At 44.1% G+C, this 25,500-nt stretch overlaps 2 protein-coding genes across 2 annotated transcripts in view; one reads left to right on the top strand and one right to left on the bottom strand.

Moving 5' to 3' along the window:
• Positions 1–11,742, top strand: part of myo10 (myosin X) — a 117,814-nt gene extending 106,072 nt beyond the window's left edge. Inside the window, exons 23-41 of the mRNA XM_011486183.3 lie at positions 13–234; positions 422–461; positions 1,022–1,957; positions 2,923–3,043; positions 3,407–3,650; positions 3,746–3,841; positions 4,370–4,463; positions 4,863–4,918; positions 5,197–5,339; positions 5,413–5,604; positions 5,680–5,837; positions 5,914–6,037; positions 6,104–6,401; positions 6,488–6,695; positions 7,861–7,997; positions 8,075–8,195; positions 8,295–8,771; positions 10,382–10,573; positions 10,657–11,742. Coding sequence (XP_011484485.1) covers positions 13–234; positions 422–461; positions 1,022–1,957; positions 2,923–3,043; positions 3,407–3,650; positions 3,746–3,841; positions 4,370–4,463; positions 4,863–4,918; positions 5,197–5,339; positions 5,413–5,604; positions 5,680–5,837; positions 5,914–6,037; positions 6,104–6,401; positions 6,488–6,695; positions 7,861–7,997; positions 8,075–8,195; positions 8,295–8,771; positions 10,382–10,573; positions 10,657–10,767 — 3,970 coding nt within the window. The 3' untranslated portion in view covers positions 10,768–11,742. The remainder of the gene's footprint in view (positions 1–12; positions 235–421; positions 462–1,021; positions 1,958–2,922; positions 3,044–3,406; positions 3,651–3,745; positions 3,842–4,369; positions 4,464–4,862; positions 4,919–5,196; positions 5,340–5,412; positions 5,605–5,679; positions 5,838–5,913; positions 6,038–6,103; positions 6,402–6,487; positions 6,696–7,860; positions 7,998–8,074; positions 8,196–8,294; positions 8,772–10,381; positions 10,574–10,656) is intronic.
• Positions 11,743–13,044: 1,302 nt separating this feature from the next.
• Positions 13,045–24,770, bottom strand: marchf11 (membrane-associated ring finger (C3HC4) 11). Its single transcript, XM_023965397.2, has 4 exons — positions 22,285–24,770; positions 16,971–17,126; positions 15,350–15,542; positions 13,045–15,089 (listed from the first exon to the last, which is right to left on the bottom strand). Exons 1-4 carry the CDS (start codon positions 22,564–22,566, stop codon positions 14,767–14,769), a joined length of 954 nt encoding a protein of 317 aa, XP_023821165.1. The 5' UTR covers positions 22,567–24,770; the 3' UTR covers positions 13,045–14,766.
• Positions 24,771–25,500: the final 730 nt, after the last annotated feature.

Genomic DNA, 25,500 nt, shown 5'->3' with positions numbered 1-25,500 from the left:
TCACCCACGCAGGAAGCAGTACAGGAAGCTGCTGCAGTGCATTGTGGTCATTCAGAAGAACTACAGGGCTTTCTACTGGAGGCGGAGGTTCCTGCTCCTCCGCTGGGCGGCGCTCACCTTCCAGAAGCGTCTGCGGGGACAGCTCGCCCGCCGGGCCTACAGCCAGCTGCTGGAGGAGAGGAGGAGGAGGGAGGAGGAGAAGCGCCGCAGGAGGATGGAGGAAGAGCTGGAGAGGTGGGAAGTTCAGGATTGTGTTCATAGAAAATCTGTCTCTTCACCATTTAACCTGCACATTTTTCCAATGCAGAAGTCTGTTTTCTGCTTTGTGGTTTGAAGATGTTCCCACTGAGGGCAGAAACGTCTTCCATGAATTTTGGAAACTTTTCTGACGTTTGGCTGTGGTTTGATTCTGTGTGTGCAGGGAGAGACAGAAGCTGGAGGCCGAGAGACTCAGCAGAGAGGTATGGAGACCCTGCATCCTCTCCAGGCTCACGCCTGAGTCTGACGGAGGAACCGTCAGAACACGACAGCCAGCCACGGTGTTAAAGCAGGAAACCTAATAGAGGAAAAGCTCAAGCTAGTTGAACAGGGAGCTTGTGCAACATTAAGGTCCCACTCGGATCATATTTTATATAATTTCAAAGCGTTGCCAAAAGGCTTTTAATTATGATTTTGTCATTTTTAGATAGAAAACCAACATATTTTCTAGGACATAGTTTCTGCAGAGCAGCAGTAGTTCATTAGAAATTCACCTCTGAGCTGTGGGCGGGACCGTTGGCATGGACCTCCTTCATTCCTTCAAAGTTTGGCATTTAAATAAAACATGGTATCGTGAACAAACATCCAGACTGACTGAAAGAGTCAAACATATTAGCTTAATGATGCTAGCTGGTTTTTTGGTTTCATGCTAAAGAATTGGCCTCAAATTAGCTTCTTCAAACTGATTGCTAATGTCGAATCATGCTAGCAAAGCTGAGCTGAAATCTCTAAAGCAGTTTGATTTGTGTTTTTCTGCTTTCAGGCTGAAGAAGCCAGAAGACGAGAGGAGTTGGCGTCTTCGGCTTCATCTCAGGCTCCCGTTGAAGAAGCAGCGGCGTCCCCGCAGATCCTGGAGGAGCTGGCATCAGGAGACACCTTGGAGGAGGCGTCTGCTGAGGAAGCGATCCGCCCTCACGAAGCGTCTCAGGTGGAGGAGATCCTGCGGCTAGAGCGGGAGATCCAGGCCCTGCAGAGACAGAAGGAGCAGCAGGAGCTGTCCCTGACAGAGGCCTCCCTGAATCGGCTCCAGCGCCTCCGCGACCAGGAGCTCCGGCGGCTGGAGGACGAAGCCTGCAAAGCGGCGCAACAGTTCCTGGACTCGCTGAACTTTGACGAGATCGACGAATGTGTGAGGAACATTGAGAGCTCTTTGGGTGTGGGAGAAGAAGATGCGAAGCAGAATGGAACAAGGAGGAGGACCGACGAAGAGGAGGTGGATGAGGGCTTCGGGGCGGATGATGAGGCGTTCAAAGACTCGCCAAACCCCAGCGAGCACGGCCATTCGGACGGCCAGCGGACCAGCGGGATCCGAACCAGCGACGACTCCTCTGAGGAAGACCCATACGCCAACGAGGCTGCGATCCCGGCCCTGCCCCCCACCACCCTGCTCCATCAGCCGATGCCCCCACCCGCCGGCCCCCCGGCCTGCCACAGCGTCTCATCCAGCGGGGATTCGGCCTACGGACACCCCAAGGCCGAGTCGGAGGCGCCGTCCGACGACCTGGTGGAGCTGATTCCACCGGACGAGGACTCCGACTACGACCAGGACGACTATGACGAGGGCGCCATCGTCTCCAGCGGCAGCATGGCCTTCTCCAACCCCCGCAGCGAACAGTGGTCCCCCGATTATCGCGGCTCTGTTGGGACGTACAACAGCTCGGGGGCGTACCGCTTCAGCTCAGAGGGGGCTCAGTCATCGGTCAGTTTTTAGGGGATTAGTCTCTATTTCACTCATGTAGACTGGAGCTGCAGGGCTCTGATGAAAATACAGTGGATAAGGTTTAAAAAAATATATCAGTTTCCACTGAATTTACCAAATACTAATCTGATTCTGGTAAATTTAGCAAATAAAATGAACTACATGTGTAAACATTGCAGCTCAGTGGGCTTGTGGTTAGAGTATCTGCCCTGTAACTGGAAGGTTGTGAGTTCAAATCCAGGTCAAGTTATACCAAAGACTCTAGAAGTGAGATCCACTGCCTCCCTGCTTGACATTCAGCATTAAGGGTTTGGATTTGGGGGGTTATACCCCCAAGCACGATGGCATTTGCGGATAACAAATCATGGGACTGTAACTTTAAGTGCATGCTCTTTTTGTGCAGCCTGACTGTTAGAAATTAGCAAATGATTCGTAGTTTTTAGCATTTGCGCGCAATCAGTAAGAACCCACTACTTCCACCTTACTAACAAAAATGCCTGTACGATTGCGTCACTCATACGTCATAAATAAGTACAACTTCCATTATCCCTACAAGTACTTACCACACGCATAACAATGGTACGTTCCAGTTTCATGACGTACCTTAAGGTGGTCATACAAGCCTCAAGTGAACTACAAGACACCCCTGTCCTCCAGGGGCCTGGACAACCAAAAACCTGTGACCAGTGCATAAGATACAGCAAAGGATGGTTGACCAAAGGGTATTTAAGTATGAGGTGGATCCCAACCATTATCCATTTCCTGTAAAATTTAAGTCATAAACTCATTTACCTTGTAAACCCAGCAGGTTGTTGTTGACCCACTGTATTTTCTACCAATCAATCAAAGTTTATTCAGTGGCAATGTGATCCAAACCTGACAGTTATTTGTGACCCTGACTCTTCAGATCAATTAAACATTAGTAGCATTTCAGTTTTCTTAGGCTTGAATCTTTTTCTGTCCAGTTTGAGGACAGCGAGGACGACTTCGACAGGTTCGACACGGATGACGAGCTATCATATCGCCGCGACTCCGTCTACAGCTGCGTCACTCTGCCGTACTTCCACAGCTTCCTGCACATCAAAGGTAAGGCGGATGTCCCGTAAGACAACCTGTACTCCCAGGCCTCTGATGAATGTCGCTGATGGGACTTGGAGTCATTTTAAAGAGCATCAATGAAATGGACACAACCAGAAAAATAGAGATTTTGAGGGAATTTCCTTTAAGAGGATAGAGATTGTTGATGCTTAAAGAAACAAAAGAAAGTCTTAAGCCAGCTGTTCAACACGGAGGTGGAAGGTTTATAATGTGGGTCTGAAGAAGGGTCGAATCATACGATCATGCGCCAGGATAATGATCCAAGGCAGCATCAAATCCACAACCGTGGTAGTCCAGTCCAAGTTCCACGTGTTCTTTGCTCACATGAGTCTGGGGTCCTGGTTCCCGCAGGCGGACTGATGAACACCTGGAAGCGGCGCTGGTGCGTGCTGAAGGATGAGACCTTCCTGTGGTTCCGGGCCAAGCAGGAGGCTCTGAAGCAGGGCTGGCTGCACAAGAAGGGCGGGGGCTCGTCCACGCTGTCCCGCCGCAACTGGAGGCGGCGCTGGTTCGTGCTGCGGCAGAGCAAGCTCATGTACTTCGAGAACGACAGCGAGGAGAAGATGAAGGGGGTTCTGGACATCCACGACGCCAAGTAAGCCGGCCGTGAGATGTCTGAACAGCGAATGTTCCTGGTCGTGAAAAGACGGATCTTTTTCGGAACAACAAGAATTCTTGGTTCTTTTCCAGAGAAATTATAGATAACACGGGCAAAGAGAACGGCATCGACATAGTGATGCCAGAGAGGACCTACCACCTGATTGCAGAGTCTGCAGAGGATGCCAGGTGAGTTTCCACTCCTAAATAAAAGCTGCTATTCAAGCATCTTTAATGCCCCACTCTGATTAAAAAATGCTGTTTTGGGTGTTTTTAACATGTTCTTGTGGCATTTTTCTCATATAAAGGAAAAGTCAAATTAAAATGGGTAAATTTCTGGGTATTTCTTTTATTTAAATCATTGTGAATAATGGGCAGACGAAAAAAATGCAGTTGAAAAAAGCTTGTGGGTGGAGCATAGAAGCTATGATCGGCGAGCCACAAGCTCCCTGCAATGTCATGCGTCCACATGTAGACAAATAGATCCATTTCCTTCGTCTGAGCTGGCATCTGACTCAAAACTGTACGGCTGGTTTGCTCCGATATTGCTCGCCATTTTTGTTGGCATTTTGTTTCACCAGAAACTTCATCCGATTTCTGATCAATCTTGAAGGTCTGTTTGGATAAACGCTGAACCGGAGCTTTTTTAGAGCAGTTTTATCCACGAGTTTCCCAGGGAACAAATGCTTAAACTGGATGTTGTCTCCATGGTTACAGTCAGTGGTTCAGCGTGCTGAGTCAGGTCCACGGCTCCACGGAGCAAGAGATCAGGGAGATGAACGACGAGCAGGCCAACCCCCAGAACGCCGTGGTGAGTACGCACAGACTCAAAGCATTCTGGGAAATGAAGCTGCGACATTGTAGCCTGTTTTATATTATGTTTCCAGCTTTGTGATGGACCTAAACTGTTTTTTTTTCTAAATTGAGAAGATATGTGATAAAAATATGGGTTTTCCTCCCACTCTATGTCTTCCTGTGAGCAGAAATGATTCCACATCTTGACTAGCAGACCTTGCATTATCCCTGCAGGAGGCTGGTGGCTGTTAAAAATGATGAGGAAACTGATTTCCTTTTAGATTTCCACCTGATGTAATTCTGTTCTGCAGACTCGTCTGTGGGAGGACAGGTTGTCAGGGCGCCGACGAAAGGTCAAAGTCATTAAGCACCTCCGGCCCCGTCACCCATTCCTCTCTTATCTGTGTCTCCTCAGGGGACGCTGGATGTGGGGATGATCGATTCGGTTTGTGCGTCAGACAATCCAGAGCGGTGAGCAGAAAAGCCTTCTGGGAAAAACTTTTATGTTTGTAGAAATAAAAACAGTAAATCTGGATATTGTATTCCATAAGTAGTTATTCTGCATCAGAGTTTAGACTTGTCTTCTTCTACTGCAATTCTTCTACAAAAACCTTGATGAACTTGCTCTGGAGCTGCAGGATTTGTCTTTATCTTTTAGCCAAAAGGAACTTTTATCTGAAAAGTTCATCTCTGGAGCTACAACAGCTTCGTTAAACTCTATATTATGTAACTCGACTGTCTCCTCGCAGCCCAAACTCCTTCGTCATGATCACGGCCAACCGCGTGCTGCACTGCAACGCCGACACGCCGGAGGAGATGCACCACTGGATCACGCTGCTGCAGCGCTCCAAAGGAGACGCACGCGTGGACGGACAGGAGTTCATCATCCGAGGTTGGACTCCTGCCACTGTTGCATCTCTGGAGGGGGCGGGGCGCGTCTTGACCACTGCTTGTTCCTCCATTAGGCTGGCTTCACAAAGAGATGAAGAACAGCACCAAAGCATCGCTCAAGCTCAAGAAGCGCTGGTTCCTACTGACCCACAACTCCCTGGACTACTACAAGAGCTCGGAGCGCAGCGCCCTGAAGCTGGGGACGCTGGTGCTGAACAGCCTGTGCTCGGTGGTTCAGCCGGACGAGAAGGTCTTCAGGGAGACCGGTGAGGACCATCCAAGCCACCGCGTAAGCGCCTTGCATCATGCGCGTCTGTTAAGCTGACTCTGCTCCCAAACAGGGTACTGGAACGTGATAGTCTACGGGCGCAAACACTCGTACCGCCTCTACTGTAAGCTGATGACCGAAGCGACGCGTTGGGCCAACGCCATCCAGAACGTCATCGACACCAAAGCTCCCATTGACACGCCCACCCAGCAGCTCATCCTGGACATCCGGGTAAGAACAACCAGAGAGGAAGCAGGAGAGACACCCACATAACAGGAAAACTGATGTCGCGCTCCTCCGCCTGCAGGAAAACTGCCTGAACTCTGAGGTGGTGGAGCAGATCTACAAGAGGAACCCCATCCTTCGCCATAGCAACCACCCACTGCATTCCCCACTGCTGCCGCTGCCCTACGGAGACATCCACCTCACCGGTGAGTCGCACAGATCTACTCGTGAATGAGCTGAACTCCCACTAACCCCCTCATTGGTCTGCTCAGCCCCCCGGAGCAGGAGCTACACCACCCTGCAGGAGGAAGCCCTCAAGGTCTTCAGCTCTCTCCAGCATCTGGACGGGGTGGCAGACCCCATCCCCATCATCCAGGGCATCCTGCAGACGGGCCAGGAGCTCAAACCCCTGCGGGACGAGCTCTACTGTCAGCTGATCAAGCAGACGGCCCGGCCGCCGCAGCCCGACAGCGCCGGCAACCTCTGCAAGTGGAAGATCCTGGCCTGCATGTCCTGCACCTTCGTCCCCAGCAGGAGCATCCTCAGATATCTGAAGTTCCACCTGCGGAGGTGAGCGTGTTTGCTAAAGAGGGGTGGGAAGGGCAAATGAGAGGCTTCGGCGTCAGATGGAAACATCTGTGGTGTGACGTCCGCAGGACGCGGGAGCTCTTCCCCGGAACAGAGATGGATCGTTACGCCGCGTTCGCCTTGGACTCTCTGAAGAAGACTCGGTGCAGGGAGAACGTGCCGTCCCACGAGGAGATCCGCTGCATCGTGGCGCGACACGACATGAGCACCACCGTTCACTGCCACGGAGGAGGCTCCTGCAAGATCACCATCAACTCTCACACCACTGCCGGAGAGGTGGGCGGGGCCTAATCGTCTCTGTCGGGGGCCGGGCGGGTCATCGGGGGGTTTGACCAAAGAGCCGTCAGGAAATGAATCTGTTCAGTCTTAAGTGAAAAAGAGGTCACCAACTCCAACAGAGCCAAAGGTCACATCACTGCCAGGACGTACAAATACGAAAATAAGAATATAAAAAAAAAAGCACCCCTGCTGCTCATCCGCCTTCCTTCAAATTTATAGATTTGTGCTGTAAATACAAAGGAATTTGAAGAATAAGCAGACAATCTTTTCACAAATTTGAGCTTTCTTAGTGTGAACCTTTTTATTTCTATTTTACAATTTGTTCTGTTACTTCATCCTTAAACCCTTAATGTCGAATGTTTCTAATTTGCGACATACTTTTTATTCCAGAAGTCTACCTAGTTTAGCATCACGTTGAACGGAAAAATACGAAAGAATATTTTTGTTATATCACTGGAAATAAATTCAGGCATGAAGGGGTTAAAACCGTTTTTTGTGGCAATGGTTGATTTGGTTTCATTATACAGTATTACACAATAATTGCACGGTGAACCTGAAACAATGTAAAAACACAATCCAGAGTAATACATTTAGTCTTTTTTTACTGCAAAACCCCCCAAAATTGAGATCTAACAACCAAATAAATATATAAAAAAACAAACCAAAAACAAGGTCTAAATAATATTTGATTTTTACATTATGATTCATTATAAACACTTGTGTGGTGTTTTAGGACATAGTTTGTGCAGAGCGGCAGGAGTTCATTAGAAATCTACCTCTGAGTTGTGGGTGGGACTGTAGGTGTGGAACAGCCCAACCCCCCTTCCCCTCCCCACTTCTGAGAGCTCTCTGTTTACACACTCTCCTTCTAGTTTGCAGCATTATTTGGTCTGAATGTGGATGAAAGTGGATTCATCAGAGCGGAGTGGAGAGCTGTTGTTACATAGTTTCTATGTAACATCAGCTCCTTCTCTGCTCCTGATCCACAACGATTTCAATAAAGAAAGACTCAGAAATGGACTTTTGAGCTAAATGTTGTCCTCCATCATCAGATAAACATGTCCTAAACACCATTTTTCTCTATGTGGGGGTTTTACTTTGTTGTAAAAATGTTCCGATGTGTGGTAGCAGTGATGTTTTGTGATCGCTGTTCTTCATGGAGGTGGTGGAGAAGCTGATCCGAGGTCTGGCCATGGAGAACAGCAGGAACATGTTCGCTCTGTTCGAGCACAACGACGCCACGGAAAAAGCCATTGAGAGCCGAACCGTCGTGGCCGACGTGCTCGCCAAGTTCGAAAAGTAAGTGGCCCCGCCTCTTTGTTCTGGAGTCGGAGGCAAGCGTCTGAACGTTAACCTGAACGTTCTGCGGTCTCCAGACTGTCTGCGAGCCCGGAGGAAAACAACACCGGCTGGAAGTTCTATTTCAAGCTCTACTGCTTCTTAGACACGGAAAGTGTTCCCAAAGACAGCGTGGAGTTCGCCTTCATGTTCGAGCAGGTAGAAAAGTTGGATCAATTCTGGGCTGGCTTTGTCCATGTACACCAAAGGTTCTGAAGTTGAGCGTGCATTTTGTTGAGTGTTTTCTGCCTCCTTCAGGCTCATGAGGCGGTCATCCGTGCTCAGTATCCGGCCCCAGAGGAGACTCTGCAGTTCCTGGCTGCCCTCAGGCTCCAGTACCTCCTGGGAGACCACAACCCCCAGGTCAGCTTCCCTGAGATGTCGCAGGTGTTCCCCATGGCGCGCCTACGGGCCCGGGTTCAGAACTCAGCCAAATCCTTCGCCTCGGGAACCGGTTCGGTGGCTGAGCGGTCGGGGACGTCCGAGAGAAAGCGCTCCAGCTTCCTGGAGGGAACTCTGAGGCGGAGCTTCAGGAGCGGCTCCATGAGTCGGCAGAAGCTGGAGGAGGAGAACAGCTTGGAGGCGTGGATGAGAGAAGAGACGGCGGCGGTGAAGACCAGCGTGGTGGACAAGTGGAAGAAACTGCAGGGCATGAACCAGGAGCAGGCCATGGTCAAGTACATGGGTCTGGTGAAGGAGTGGCAGGGATACGGATCCACACTGTTCAACGTTGAGGTGAGCTGGATTTACCTTCACTTTTTTCACTTTTCTTCACTTAAATACAGAACTGTCTTCACTTAAAAGACAATTTCCGAATGGTTCATTTTTGTGATCACTACGTGTTTTTGTATCACAACACAAGTGTAAGTAGTGACTGAAGAAACACTTGTAAACCTTATGTAGGCTAGTAGTTGAAATAATATCCTGAAAGTCTAAAACTACGCTCACACCAAACGTGAATCACGTGTCAAATTTGGGTCTGCTGCCTCTCTTTTGGCGCGTGTCAAATTCACTGCTCGACGCTTGTCTAAAAATACGTTCATAAACCTGATGCTCCTGACACGTGTGGGAGGAGCTACCATCTGTATTTGTAGACGTGTCGTGCATGGAAGACATGTATGATGCTGAGAGATCAGGCCATCTACTGCGGGAGCGGCGCTTTCAGCGGTACGTCCGTGTCCCTGCGACCCAGTTTGTCCCACATTAGTCCTAGGAGGATAAAATATGAATAAGAATAAAATTAGAGGACCTTTTTGTGGTTGTCTAAGGAGGAGAACGATCAGGTTCTCCTTCATGTTGGGTTTGGACTGCAACCAATGACTGAGTCCGTATGACGCCATGTGTCTCCTTTGCCAAAGTTGCAACATTTGAACTCTGAAAACATCACGCCACACCGCCTGAAACACGCTATTGGCAGACCGCCGTGCCACGCCCAACGCTCCAAACGCGACCCAAGACCTCTAATGGTGTTTGTGCGTTGACTTAGCATTGAAACTGTACACCCCTACCGCGTTCAGTGTGAACGTAGCTTAAGACAGCTGAAATGTCAATAATGAAGATGCAAAAGGATGCCTCACATTATCACAGCTACAATGAAAATGAGATTTACAAAAAAAAGAATTCTTTGTAAGAAGCAAAATTACCTGAAAAATTTTAAGGCAGCCGGAAAAAGATTCCTAAAACAGACAAAAGTTCATAAGATGAATCAGATAAAACTGTCAATTTATACATTCAGGCTAAAAAAGTTGCTAAATTCTCTTGCATGGTTTAATGTCCCTTAAATAAAGCTAAAATGCTGAAAAAGCTAAATGTGATGTTGAAAAGAATAAAATGACCAATTTTTTTTGGTTAAATAAAAAAACAAAGATCTCTGAATCCCAAATGTTTGTAATAAGTGAGGTCTAGGTTGCCATTTGAACCCTCGACCTATTCTAAAAACAGCTGCTCAGTGTTTTAGCGACGGATTGAAAAGTTTGCTCATTTTGAAAATACGCTTAGCTAGCCGAAAAAATGAAAAGCAACAGAAAATAAGTCGGATTACGCTTACGGACGTTAAAACAGCTGAAAAAATTAACTTATTGCATTCTCTGTTTCTTATACTCTTTTTTATTTACTACATTTTTTGTTTATATACGTCAAAGTAAGAACTTGGCTTCACTGTTGCTTATGATATTAAACACTTTGAATCTTGAAAAGTAATTTTCCTGAACAAAGTAAATTTTACAAATAACAGGCAGATCGTAGAGGTCGCTGTAGATTTCAGGAGAAATTTGTAGCTTTAGTGCAAAATAATAAAAGCATGGCTTCAGGATCAGAAACAACCTTTTCCTGTTGTTGTCCGGCAGTGTGGGGACGGCTCGTTCCCCTCTGAGCTGTGGCTGGGTGTGAGTCGAGAGGCCATTTCAGTGTACAAGCGGGGCGAGCCGTGGCCTCTGGAGGTGTTCCCGTACGAGCAGATCCTCTCCTTTGGAGCGCCGCTGCCCAACGTCTACAAGATCACAGTGGAGGGTCGAGAGCTGCTCTTTGAAACCCAAATGGTTGGTGGCGAACGACTCTTCCCCTTCCAGCCGGCGTGTTTCCTCTGACGCCATCCTCATAACGGTCTTGGTTTCTCCTACAGGTCATGGACATCGCCAAGCTCATGAAGGCCTACATCAGCATGATTGTGAAGAAGCGCTACAGTAACTGTCAGTCTGTCAGCAGTCACGAGAGCCACTGCAGCGCCTGGTGAAGTCAGCCTTTGAATCGGTGCCGAAGCAGCTTCATCAGGAAACCATGAACTCCAGCTTTTGTTTTGAAAAACTGATCAACGCCTCCCGCAAAGAATGTACCTAGGATGAAGGATCAAAGATCCTGCCTAAAACTCTCAAAATATATATTTACAGTAAGCTCTCAAGGCAAATTCGACTTTTAAAAAGTGTCTTATTTTTTGGAGGAAAGCCACATTTTGAGGTTCTGATTGTATTTTGTCAAAAAAAAAAAGAAAATACAAGAACTTAGGTTGCTCTGATGTTAAAAAAAAATCTCTTGAAGCTCCTCCGAAGCTTTTTCAAAACATGACAGACCGTCTCTAAAGGATCAGGGCTTCACAAGTGCCTGGTCTTGTATTGACAAAGCAACTCAGTTGTGTGTTACGTGACCTAAACAGTGCTCCCATGTTCCCTTTAATGTATTAGCGCACCGCAGAACCCGTCCTCCTGTACAAGTTATTCAAGCTGTGGAACTCTAATCTGTTACATCAGTAAAAAGAACTTGTTTTTGCTTCTCTGTTGATGTAACTTGACTTTCTAGAAGAAAACAGATCTTTTGCAGAAGCTGGAATGTCATGTTTTTTGGGATTACATGAAGCCGTAGAGGAAAAATGTGGAATTTGGTCCGATCTGTACGTTTCAGCATGGATAACTTGTTCGGCCGGACTGTTTGTGGTGAAACATTCCTGCAACATTTCCCTGGAGCTCCGCAGGCGGCAGGTCCATCCAAAGATGCATGTGCAGGTGTTCTTCCACAGTGCCTTCCTGTAAATTGTGTACTTATATTGGTATAATGTGCAATGACATATATAGAATCAAATGGCTGTACATTTCATACTGGAAGTCTTTGCCTTCTGATTGATTATTTCATGATAATTTTTTGGTAACTTTTACATTCATGTTAGCTGTATTTTGTGTTGATCTGAGGATTTTAACAATAAAGTTATGTAATTGGACAGTGGTGTGTGTATGACAAATACAAAAATAATCTCAAAATAAAATGTGCTGTCCAAAAAAAGAAATAGATAAACAAACGAGTTTAGCATGGTATATGCTAATTTAGCTAATAATGTTGCAGCATGTAGCTAACCTTTGCTAATTGAAAAAAAACTAAAAGTTATATACCCTAAGAAACTTTAAAAATAACTGAAAAGTTTACGTGGAATAAAGTTTCAAAAACTTATGAAGGAATTATGCTGAGTACTAGAAATCAGAACATCACATGCAAAAAACAAAATTACCCCCCAAAAAAGTGCAGAATTCTAATGTATCTTTATTAGAATTCTGTATTATCTTATACTAAGTAAAAACATATTTAATTAGCCGGAAAATGTTCAAAAGATCTAAAAATTGCTGAGTAACACAGTTATGATGTGATACATTTGTAAAGAGCATCTGCAAAAATGCTAATGTATGCGCTAAAATAAAGCTAAAAAAGCTCAAATTGACTGAATATAAACCAATTTCAGAATATATACACAAAACCTCAAAAGAACAAAATAAGTTGAATTTTTGTAAGGAAATAGCTGCAGCTCACCTAACAACAGGTTAAATGTTGGACAGTGTAAAATTATAATTTATGCCAAATTATCTTAAAAAGATACAAAAATGATTAGCCAGATTGGCTAATAAAAATGCATTTATATTAATGAAGTGCAAAATGAAATAATACCTTTACTGTAGAAAGTGTGAGAGAGCTGAGAAGATCATTTTCAAACAATACCAGAAATTCAAGCTACAAGCATTACCCTTGTTCTATCCTAGGCATTTTAACATTGGGAGTGGGGTCATCTAGACCCACTAGACAGTGCTCTGAACCTTTTTTCTTCAATGATTTGTGATCTTCACTGGTGTCCATGGATTACATGAAATCTTTCCACCTTTATCCACCTTTGTCATGGTAGGGAGAACACATCAATGTAAGGGTGGGGTCATCTAAGATAGCACAAGGGTTAAACGCTACACAAAGTAAAAAAGTGCGAACAACGAAGAAAACCCCAACAGTCTTTCAAAATAAAAGTGTGAAATGAAACCTTATTCTAATATTCTAGATTAGGAACCTCTGAAAGGAAGCTATAAAATATATAAATTGATTAAAATTGAGTAAATGAATGAATCCTTTTTTATTTGTGACATTAATCTGAACTTTCAGGGTTCATTTTAAAAAGATTAAAAAAGGCTCCACATGGTGCATTGTGCAATATTCTCCAAATAAAAAGATGTTTCTTGTCTGACTGAAGTAAAAGAAAAAATACAAATTTGATCCATTTGTATAAATAATCTTTATACATTACAGTTGAGTTACATTCAAAACAAAGAGGAAAACAGCAAAGACACATTCAAGTAATTTTCGTGCATTGAGACGTCTTCAGCCTCTTAAGGCACCAAAAAAAATTTAAAAAACCCAAAAGAGGCCAAGTCCAAAAATCTGTTCAAAACCCTGCAAACCCACAGACGTAAACTGGAAGCTCCACAGAACACTGTAAAAAAGAATCCCAAAGCTGTGCTTACTCCAGGCCCAGGAACTGATGCCGATGAGACAAACCAGGAAGAGAAGGCTCAAACAAAGACACAGTATGACTGGAAATGATGCAGCGACTTCTGCAGCTTCTCCTTTGTGCATTTAGAAATGTCTGTCACTCCTTTGGAAGTATTTTTCCTTTTTCTGATTTTTCGATCGGATCAGCAGCCAAATTGTGCAAACAGTCTGTATTACAAATACAAATCGGGATAAACCTGTTGAACTTTAACTAGCTGAAGGTAAGGCTGGTGCCCTTAAATGAGAGAAAAACTAGCTATGCTAGCTTTTCTCTCTGTTTCAGATGAGGAATAAAAACTACACGAAAAAAGAAGCAGCAATTCATTTATCCAACTTATTCTTAAACTAAAGTTTAAATAAAAGAAATATAAACCGTTCAAGCTGTCAGGCTTCTGTCGGCATTTAGAAATTATACAATTCCTTCTTAATCTGGCGTAATATAAAAAAAATGAGTTCAAGTAGCTTATTGTACTTCAACACCTAAATGTTAAGAATGAATCTGCATTACATACAGACAACAACATGTTTAAGTTAACATGAGTGACTAGATTTATGAGACTGCATCAAATAACTTTGAAACTTTGGTCCGACTGTTTATCGTTTCAGCTTTTGTAACCTTGTGATTATTGCTTTAGCCTTCAAAAATACGTCTTCAACCAAAATAAAGCTTGATAGCTAACGATAGCTCGCTAGACAGTGTGGGTCAACCATTGACTGCATATGAGACCTGGAATGAGTGACCCCTCCCCCCTCGTGTCCCAAACAGGAAGTACCTGCCGGCTCCAAGAAGCCAAAATCTCATAGACTTCTATTGAGAAATAAACAGCTGTTATTCAGTCATTTTATTTGTCAGAATAACCATTCTTGCGCTACTACTTTTTTTAACTTGTTCTTTAAAATCTTTTTTTTTTCCTTCTGTTTTTTTCTATAGAAGTTTTTCAAGTTATAAACTGACCAATCAAATGCCTCGATAAAAGTATCCCAAAAAATGGCAACCTAACTGATTACATTTTTTTTATGGGTGACGTCACACTCACTCGGTCCAGTTTATGTATACAATCAATGGTGTTAATTAAGGTCAACTTTAAAAAAGCTTCATGCTAACGTAGAACCATCAATCTGCAGTTAACATGACTCGGCAAAAACCAATGAACACATTCAGAGTCCAGACAGAAGAATCCAATTTCAAATCCAAGACTTGGCGAACAAAAAGTGATCAACTTGGTTGCATTTAGTCTGAATTCCACACAGCTTTGGATGCAGCGCTTCGCCGTCGGACTGATGGGTGGATGAAGCCCAAACTCAAACCTTTATGCGTTTGAAAAGCAGTGAGGTGGGTTTGAGGGCCGGCCCCCAGACAGAGAAAAAACAACTCACTTTAAAAAAAAGATTTGGCAACAAGAAAAGTCAAAAAGAGATTCAAACTGCAGCTGTTGGAGTTCTACACAGATGTCACACGAATCACGACCTCTCCAGAGCCCGCGTCCTGGCTCGGGTCATTCCGGGGCAACAGTCTGGGGCAGAACGGGGCCAAGCAGAGGCAGTTCCATGGATGGGGCCCGATCTGGGCGGAATGGACGGGGCTGCTGGGCCCCATAGTGGCCAGAGGCAACCAAAGCGTCCTAGGGGCCACAGATGGGGGGCCAGTGCTGATCTCCTCCATGTCCTTGGCTTTGTCATAACTCTGAACATCCCAGTGAAGATTGACAGCCCGCCAGCGCAAGAAGACGTTGTACACTGCTGCCCCCTCATGGACAATCAGACCTGTTACAATCCAAACATGGAACAAGCAACTCTTTTAAATGTTTTGAAATTTACCTGGACTTTGTAATCTGTATTTAAAAGACTACACCCGCTGGTTTTGCTGCTTTACGTGTTTATATTTTGTAATTTAAAGTTAAAAACTGTTAAAAACTTAAAAAGCCAATTATTAAACCGAAAAACAACGTTGGGATGCTTCTACTTTCATGAGGATTGGTTACGAACTTAAGAGTTTGATTTAATTCCAGTGCTGAGGAGCTCACCAACGCAGACCAGGTCCATGAAGCCGTACATGGCGTAGCAGATCTGGAAGAGGACGTCGCGGCGCTGCCAAATGGCCTGAGGGCTCAGCGCTGACCAGAAGAGCCAGGAGATGCTGGCCACCAGGAAGAGGGAGCCGAGGAGCACGGCGATGATCTGCACCTTCTCCACCAGGGTGATGGTGATGGACTGCCACTGAGGAGACCGGGAAACACCTCAGCTCCAACACAGAGGAGGCAACAAAAACAATTGAAAAATGAAAAGAGACGAGTCTTTCTCACTACATTTAGAAGTGGAGAAAAGAACTAAATCTATGAGTTTAAATTTAGCAGGTTTGTGGAAAACCAAACTAACTTCAGCTGGAAGAGAACTTTGTTGAGTGGAAACCTTTTCATGGTGAAAAGAGTTAGGACCTCTTTGAGGGAGAGAAAAGGTCAAGCCAATAATTAGTGTACAGGGCTCTGGATTTTCAAAATAAAACGCCTCACATGGACCGCTCTCTGAACAGCCACGCCTCTGTTTGGTGGGACCTGCAGTCAGAGGACGGTAACCCAGTGTAAAGAGAGCCGTCTGTGTAAAGCAGGTACATCTACGCTTAGGCTCGGATCATGAGGAAAAGTGAACGCTAGTCGGGCAGAAGTCTGATTAGGGCATTGACCTCAAGTTCAAAACAGGAAGTACACCTGGCTCTAAGAAGCCAAAATCCCAGAGACTTCTATAGAGAAATAAAAAGCTATTAGTCAGAAAAAACATTCTAGCTTTGCTAATGAAAAAAAAATTTCTTTATAATCCTTTAAAAAAGAAAAACTTTTTTTTAATCCAATTTATTCAAGTTATAAACTGACCCATTGGATTCCTCAGTAAAAGAGGTGGTCTCACGTCAAACGTTCGGCACATTTGATTGACGGATGTACGCTTTGCAATGGTGGGAGTGTGGCCTTCCAACAAGCTCACTAGTGATTGTTGAGAGTGGTTGCCATAGAAACATGGACCCAGACCATTGACTGTATATGACAAATGGACTGTGTCATATGCAGTGTGACATGACCCACAGAAAATGGCTTCCCTCCGATTCCAACCAAATGAAGTCAATTCAATCGCCATTATTTTGTGATATTCCACGTTGGAATCAGAAATTGTCAGTATAACTAAGGTCACATTTCCCATAATGCCACTGCCCGGTGACCTAAATGCCAGTTGTTCAGCAAATGTTATCAAAAACTTTTTTTTTTTAAAGTCACGCGGTGGCATGAAATCTTGAAGATTCTGCCGATGCCTCCCCATTGAACGGTGGCAGTTGAATTTGTGACCGTAGCATAAGCAGAGATAGGTCCAAATCGATCTGGCAACCACTCTATCCAATAATTCTATGAACGTTCTGGAATGCGGTGCACGTAGGATTTACAACAGGATGGTACAGAAAGGAGAAACCCTGATTTGGGTTTCATTTAGGACCTGCTTGTGAAGTAAACTGTGAATGTCAGACTTGTGGAGAAAGGGATCCTTTTCCTTACATTCTGCACCAAAGGCTCCTCCCACTTCAGATAAGCCTAAAACGCATCTACAGAAAAGGTGGTTTTTCATTTCATTCTGCAGAAGAAGTGATGCATTTGGCCGTTTCACCTGCCACGGCCTCTTCATGTTGATGGCGATGACCTGGAAGCGGTAGCAGCAGAGCTCGCAGGTCCAGCAGCCGCGCTCACTGATCCACTTCAGCAGGCACTGCTGGTGGGTGTACCTGACGGAGCCGTCGCAGCGGCACGGGTTCATCAGGTCGCCCTGAACAGCACAGACAAAGACGGAGCTTCAGCCATGGATGTTTGTGATGACCAGAAGGTTCGGGTGGAGGATTCTCCGCCCTGCTTCAGTAGCTTCACAAACCAAATGGGCTTTGACCTCTGACCCTAGAGGTTTGCTGCTTTGGGTTTCAGTCTTCAACATGAATCGCATTGTGTCCACCGACCTACTCATGTGTGATGACGTCAACGTGTCAACATGTCAACGTGAGATGACTGACTGGAGAAGAAAAGCTCACATTTTTTTAAAAGATTTCATTTGCTGCGGTTTTATTCAAGTTTGTTCCTTTTTCCAAGCCAGAGGTTGTGCGGATGTACTGACTGCATGAACTGTCATCTTTGTAGTCTGTGTTGTGTTTTTCGTCTGGAACAGATGCTGCATGAACAAAACTTATGTCAAAATCTAAACAACAAAAACACATATTTTATGCATTTATACATTTTATAGATAACCTCTGCAAGGACACCCCCCTCCCCCCATGGCTACACAAAGCACCTCAGATTAGAAATCAAATCTCAAATTACATTCACTGCAGGTTTGAATGTAATGTAATCTGAAAGTAATCCCTTTATTACATTACTAATGTGCTGCATAATTCCTGCATTACTTAGATATAGTTTCAGGATTACTTATAATCTAGATTATTTTGGTTTGCGTAAAAGCAGCAGACAAACTTTTGGAGCTTTGGTTGGTTTAGTCCATAAGAATGAAAATATAATTGATTCACTTTGGAATTACAGAAAACAGAGCAGTTGAGACCCGCGTCTGTCAGAAAGACTCCAAGTGGAAATATTACCAAGATAAAAGAAGATTAGACCCAGAGAACCTAAGAACTATTTTCTTAGAGCTAATTGGAAAAAAAAGGTTAAGTTTATTTTGGGTAAAACAAATAACAAAGCCAAAAAAAAGGAAATAAAGTAACATAAAATAAAGATGAAAATTGACCAAAAAAAATTAAATTAACCTCTTGACACCCAAATAAAAAATATGTATTAAAGAAAATCACTTATGATTTGGCTTTCAAGCAGGTGCTAAGTTAGATTAAATTTGGAGCCGAAGTGGTTTAATAAGAGTCAAGGGGTTAAAAATGTAATAAGAAAGTATGTGAATGAATGAATGAATGAATGAATGAATGAATGAATGAATGAATGAATGAATGAATGAATGAATGAATGAATGAATGAATGAATGAATGAATGAATGAATGAATGAATGAAATTAACCAGGGGCCAACATTGACCTTGTTGTGTTCTCCAGGAGTACTATCACTTCAGTTAACCTCCAACAACAGGCCAGACACATGTTGACTCTTTGTTGAAAGCAGTATATTCATAAAACAAAAAATGTCTCAGTAATTTGTAAAAAAAAAAAAAAAAAAAAGAGTAGAAATTTCCAAAAAGGATTTAATTTATTGATGTTTTTTCTTGTCTTAAAGCCTTGTGTTTTCACTGCATTGAACATTTTAATGCCAAGTTAACTGAACCTGGAACCTGTAACACACTGTATGCCTCTAAGTAAATCAGTAAAGCCTTAGACCTAGTGCAGGCCTAAGGGGTTCATCTTTGGGCATATCCCTTCAGCTTTGCCATAGCGAATGAGCTTATGGTAAATGGTAAATGGCATATACTTATGTAGCGCCTTTCTTCCTACAAGGACAAAGCGCTTTACAGTCACAGACCCATTCACCCAGTCACACACACATTCACTCACACATTCAGACACTGGTGGTGGCTTAAACTGATGTACACGTGAGGTTTGGCAGAGAGTTTTGTTTTATTGTATTTTATTTATACCGGATGCCCTTGCTGACATAACCCTGTATTTTATCCAGGCTGGGGACAGGTACAGGGAGACCCATACCCAGGTCCCCTCATGGCTAGAGGATTGCGTAGTAGTCAGTCAAAAATGCCTTTTTAAGCTTAAATGTATTTAATATATATCCTCCATCATCAGAAAATGCTACAAGAACATTTTAAAAACATGTAGCTTCCTTTCCTCCGCTCAGGAATTTTTTTTAGTTAAACTGGGTTATAAAAGTTTTGACCTCAGTTTGATGTTTTTCTCCGCATTGCGCCGCTTTATAAAAGAAGCACCACAATCTGGACACGGCCTAAAAACACAAACGCCTGTGTGATGACAATCTCCCAGGATGCATCACTTTTTGACACAAATGGATCTTTAATGATTACAAGCAAACCACGTTTCCAGAACTGCCAAGAGAAAACGGATGCAAATGAACTGCTTTAGCTCTAAAACGTCTCCAGATGGTTCAATTCCTTCCAGCCTTCACCTCACTGCTTCCAGAAGGAAAAAGCAGGAAAAATCAACACGCCGGCTGTTTCTGCGTCTTTGATTCATCTCTGCCACAGCAGCTATAGATTATCCCTCAGTCAGCTCAGGATTACATAGAAACTCCGTTTCTGGATCAATGTTGAACCCTGGATTCACATCACATCCTTTTTTATCGATACCCCTTCACAACTTTCCAATCATGGAAAAGTTTTTGTTCTTCCCTCTTGGTCAAACCCTTCCAGCGGGTCATGCATCAAAGAGAACCGAGGATTTGTCCACCAGCGCCATCGCTCACATCAGCGATCATTTCTCCAACAGCAGGAAGAGACGCAACATTAATCACGGCGCCGCCTCCTTCCTCCCTGCTAGCGCTCCACAGCAGACTTCCCTGCTGCTCCGACCTGCCAGCTGAGCTGCGAGCGGCATATTAATAGCAGCTTGAGGTCAGTGGTCAGAGAGGTCATTTTTCCCTCTGCCGCGTTGACCTCGTGGGTTTAAAAGGACCTTGGAGGCTTTCAACTGAATGAACACGTCAGTTATTCACTGAAGCTAGACTGAACCAAACCCAAAGACTGGTTCCACAAGTCCTAAAAACAAGTTACTGAAGCCTAAGTCATGAAAACTCCGGACGGACAAATGATTGTTGAGGTCAAAACAGCAACTTTAAAAAAAAGGTTTGAAAAAAAAGGCTTTGCAACACAGGCGCAGGCCTCAAATAAGGGTAATAACTTCACTCTCTGTTTGATGTTGCCATGGCAACAGCATCCAGTTTGGGTCCACTGAGCTTCTGAAATCAGTCATAAAAGTTCCTGCACGAGTCCTTTAAATATCAGAATTTGGATGAAAGTAACTTAAAAGAAATTATGTTCTCCCCCATGTGTTGTTTGTTTAACCCTTGTGCTATCCTAGGCACTTTAACGTTGGGAGTTGGGTCACCTAGACCCACTAGACAGTGCTCTGAACCTTTTTTCTTCAATGATTTGTGATCTTCACTATGGTGTCCATGGATTACATGAAATCTTTCCTGCTTTTATCCACCTTTGTCATGGTAGGGAGAACACGTCAATGTAAGGTCGGGGTCATCTAAGATAGCACAAGGGTTAAAGAAATGCAATTCAATACAGTTTCGTGAACTAAAATGTAAAAAAAAAAACCACTTATAAATCTTTATATACTTCATCTGATCATCTATTATTCAACAAATATAGAAAATAGCAGACAGAACGATTCCAATGACTCATACATTTCCTAATTGCATAACTTCACAGCGTCGTCATCTGATCACAAAGTGAAGAAGAGAAAAATGTTTCTGTTGTTTTCCAAAAAAGGGCTGTTAAAGATTCAAACTAGGACTTTACCTTTCATGGAAAAGATGCAGTGGAGTTTTGGAATTCCATCAGGATCTACTCAAAGTTTTCCTCCTTTAGCCCTTGTGCCATCCTATGACCCCCCCCCCCCCCCTTACATTGACGTGCTCATATCAATAAAGTTTAGTATAAGTTACAAAAGGGGTTTATTGAAATATACACACTGTGTCAGAAAAATCCTAACCTCATGTTGTAACAGTAAAATATGTCCAACACACTTTTGTCCAGCCTGCAGCTTTGGACCTGAATCAGATAGCAGTCTGGACCCGGAGGCAGAGTCATTCGATTAGCTTTGCTAACAGGCTCGGAGAACAGGATATTCACTTATGCGTCCACCGCCCCGACTCCTCTTTCTCTAAAGCTCCGGCTGGGATCAGTCGTCCCTCCCCGTTTGGCTGTCACGAGCCAAACGGGCCTGCAGAGTGTCAGATTTCAGAGATGGATGGATGGAGTGTTGATTTGTCCCTGCTGGTCCACATCTGCAAGCGTTCTTCTGGGAAGACCTGCAGACAGGCGGACGCTTCGCTCGGGAGCCACGCTCTAAGTGGATTCTATTCCGACATTCCCTCCAAAGTGACGGATGGGAATTCATTCACAAGCAGAATTAAAAAAATGTACTTTTGTGATTTTAGAGGACTAAGTACAAGGGATCCTTATTTTGTGATAAAAAGTTATTAAGTTATTATTGTTTTTGTCTGTTTAAAAAACATAAATCCAGCCTGGCTTCTACCTCACCAAATACTTTACTCCAAGTTCATTTACAGAAAAATTCAAATGCAAACTGGATTACTAAAATCAAATGCCAGAACCACAGATCATGAAAAAGAATGTCACAGTTGCTGTATTTTCCTTCTAGGGGTTGAGTCTCATCTGAATCAAAAGTCTAACAAAAAGCATAAATTGTGATTATAGTTGTGTTTTCATATTTCTTGTGTCAAATTTTAGTGCCTGAATATTTATTTATTTGTTTGTTTTCATCTGGACAGTGTTTTATAGCATGAATAGCGCTTTTTTATAAATAAAATTTGATTTGATATTTTCTAAAAAGTAAAACGTCTTAAACATTAACTGATATTATTTTGTAAGCTTAGTTTTATGTTGCAGAATTTCTTTTACTTTACTCAAAAAAGAGCGGATAAATGTTGCAGAAGGTTTGTTCTCCAGAGATAACTACTATACCTCCAACAGTATTTTTCTTAAAGAAATGTAAGTTTGGAATAAAAAAAATAGATTTTTACATCTTGCAGTGTTTATTTGTAAAATAATGTATTTACAATATTTCTAGAGTCATTTTAGAAGCTGAGTGTTACGGGGTGGCGGCATTATGTTTTGCCCAAACCCCCCAAATTTGTTTGAAACGCCCCTGTCTATGAAAAAACAACAACATTATCTTAAATGAACATGATTCCTGTAGATTTGTTGCGCTGATATGCTTACAGCCATGACGCGCACCTGTCACCTGTCAGAGGGCGGCACCTCACCTGCTCTGCGCCCTGGAAGCAGATCCGGCAGCTGGGGGTGGGGATGCAGGTGTCGCTGCTGCTGTTGGAGGGCATCCCCTGCGCTTTGCAGGACGTGCCCCCTTCCTCGCCGGAGAAAGGCCCCCCGCGGGCCTCCGCAGCTGCGTCCCCGCAGCCGCGGGCCTCCTCCTCCTCGTCTCCGCCATCGGGGTTTTTGGGGCCTCGGGAGCCGAGCACCTCGCTTTCCTCCCGGGTGTGGCGCTGGCTCGAGCCTCCACCCGCCTCCGTCTCCGCCGCGCTCATAATTCCCTGACGCGTGCAGACAGAGGTGCGTCCACGCCGCCTTCAGGCTCCCGGATCCGCAACCGCCTCGCGCGCTCCGGAGTCCCGGGGAGCGTCTCCGCGCAGCTGCCGCGCATCGTCGGTGCGCGCCGGGCGGATCCTCTGCAGTCCCGCGGCTGCCGCTCCTCTGGGCGCAGAGGGGAAACCCGGACCCCCGCAGGGTTCTCTCAGGAGGCTGCGAGGAGCTTCTCCCCGAGGAGGAGCAGAGCCATCAATGTGGAGGAGCAGCCAGAGCAGCCAGAACAGAGGAGCGGCGGGCTCCTGCTCCGGAGCCTCAGGATTCACCTGCTGGGTTAAAGGAGACGCGCTGTCACGGTCAGGGGTGGAGACTGCAGTTCACTCAGTCTGAATGGAGCATCTGTTTACACCAAACCCTTCAAGACAACAAACCAGATAAATAATAATTATTGCTGCCATATTGTCTGGTTTCTAAAAAGGATCCCAAAAAAGACTTTGGTAATGTAAAACACTTAAGTACATTCTAGCAAAAACAAAAATAAAGTATTTTATCCCACATTAGAGGGTGTTTTAAAGAAATGTAGTCCCAAAAATACATTTTTGTTAACTAGTAATTAATATTTATAATTCTGAAATCATTCTACAACCAAACATTTCAAGGAAAAGTACTGGTATTGACACTAGCCCTGTAAGTACTTGGTATTGGATCAATATCCAAATTCCCAGCATCCCTACGGTCAAGTTATTAGACATGGATGAAACATTAAAATGGTTGTTTTCTAGTTACATTTAAAATGAACTAAAATTTATTTTTTTTGGTGTGTGTTTCTTGTATAAAACAAATGAATTCATGACAACTCAGATCGAATCGGCTTCAGGTAAGGAATAGTTCTTGAAGATCTCTTTTGAACGGTTCCAATTCTTGCATTTATGCACCTACGCCCTTCAATTTAAGGCTGAAAGGTATAAGAAGCATAAGCTGTAGTGGTGTCCCAAAGTGTATTTTCCAAGGGGGAGCCTTAGGGACCCACAACTGATGATCCCTCCGCCCCACCATGTGTCTTCACGTTGCTGTGCTCTGAAGCACAGAGGTTTACATTTAAATTGAAGTAATGAGTGAGTTTTTTTTGATTTTTTAGAGTAAAACCGATGTAACATATTCTCAAAGCGCTGGCAGCTAAGCGCTAACGTAAATGACAGGCAACTACTGATGACATCATCACGCAGTAGGAACGTCTTAATTTGAAGTCAGTATTTTTTCCATACGTCTCTGCTTGCTTAGGGAGAAGCTGTAGGGGTAGTGATGTTTTTGGCAAGTTTGGTCACCTTAACTTCTGTCTGGGCCCCGCCAGGCCTCACACTTTAATCTAAAGCATTACTTGGATATCTTTTTCTGTAGTGGCGTCATAAAAATACCAGTTTTATGGTTAGAAGCCTCACCTTCCACACTTTCCCAATCCTCTGTTCTACATAAAAGCACAAAAGGTTTGTGTTTCCCAAGTTCAACCCATCCAAATGGGTTATTCTTAGAATGAGAATAATGAACAAATTGGTTGCTAAGGGAGATTAACATTTGACTTCCATGGAGAAAGTTTACATTTAGCGCACATTTTTGCCACTTCAAGATATAAATAAATAAATAAAAACCTGAGGGGTTTCTATGGAGCAATATCTTTCATAAAGGCCACTCTATGATTCAAAGTGCAGCTTCAACTTCCGTTCTGATGCTAGAAATAAAACAGTTACTCAGGTACTTTAAGGTCAAACAGCTGCTTTAACAGCATCCGGACGGCGTGGAGGCGGGAGCTAATCAAAGCTGCGGTTATCAGCTCCTAAACCCTGTTAGGAAAGGAAGCAGTGAAGGCTGAGTGGAAAGGTCAGCCGTGAACGGAGGGAAAACCTGCATTCAGGTGTCCTTGTTTCTGTGTCTGGACACTTTAACGGTCTGTAGAAGCCTGCCTGCAGGTTGAAAGTAGGCAAAAGGAGTTGGGGCTCCTTTCCTGATCAGGCCTCTAACGTGTCTTTATCAGGGTAGAAGGACTGAGAATGAGCCTTTTGAAGCAGCACCAGCACATCCTTTCTGCTGTTTTATAGCATCCAGTCATCCTTCCCCAGATCGACGTGATAATGAACTTCCTCCCAAGGATCTTCTGCTGGATGTGTTTCCAAGAAGAATCTCCTCTTTTTGCTATCGTTTCAGAGGATGTCCATAAGTTTCCGGAGAGCGGAATTGGAGTAATGGACTCTAATGCAGCAAAGGAAATGATCCACTCATGTCCAATCGCTACCTACGAGGCACCAATCAATAGTGGATCCCCCAGGGCTCGGAGAGAACAGGATCGTGATGAGAGGAAGGGAGCGCCGTCCGACTGACAGACCTCTGAAAGTCTGCTTTGATTCACCAAACAGACTTTAAAGACCCCCGTGGATGTCTGCAGTCCTTCATGTTACACACAACAAACTGTAACAGGAGTCGATGGAGATACATGAAGGAGTCCCTGTATGCCTGTAAGAATAAAGCAGTAAACTAGCTTCTCATCCAGGAATTGGCTTTTTATTCCTACAAGCCATTAGTTCAACAATGGAACAGACCACAAACTAAAAGATTTAATAGTTTATGAATTAGTCAAGCAAATAGTGGGACATTCTCCCATTTTTACAGTAGAAACACTCATGAAATATTTATATTATCTTCACAAATTTGTAAAAAGTCAGTTTTAACCCTTGTGCTATCTTAGATGACCCCACCCTTACATTGGCGTGTTCTCCCTACCATGACAAAGGTGGATAAAGGCGGAAAGATTTCATGTAATCCATGGACACCAGTGAAGATCACAAATCATTGAAGAAAAGAGATTCAGAGCACTGTCTAGTGGGTCTAGATGACCCAACTCCCAATGTTAAAGTGCTTAGGATTGCACAAGGGTTACACCTGAC

This window comes from Oryzias latipes, chromosome 17 (genome assembly GCF_053564925.1).
Source record: "Oryzias latipes strain Hd-rR chromosome 17, Olatipes_Hd-rR_3.1".
In the NCBI taxonomy this organism is placed as follows: domain Eukaryota; kingdom Metazoa; phylum Chordata; class Actinopteri; order Beloniformes; family Adrianichthyidae; genus Oryzias; species Oryzias latipes.
The sequence above is the reverse complement of the archived record's forward strand: the minus strand, read 5'-3'. Positions and strand labels throughout refer to the sequence as shown.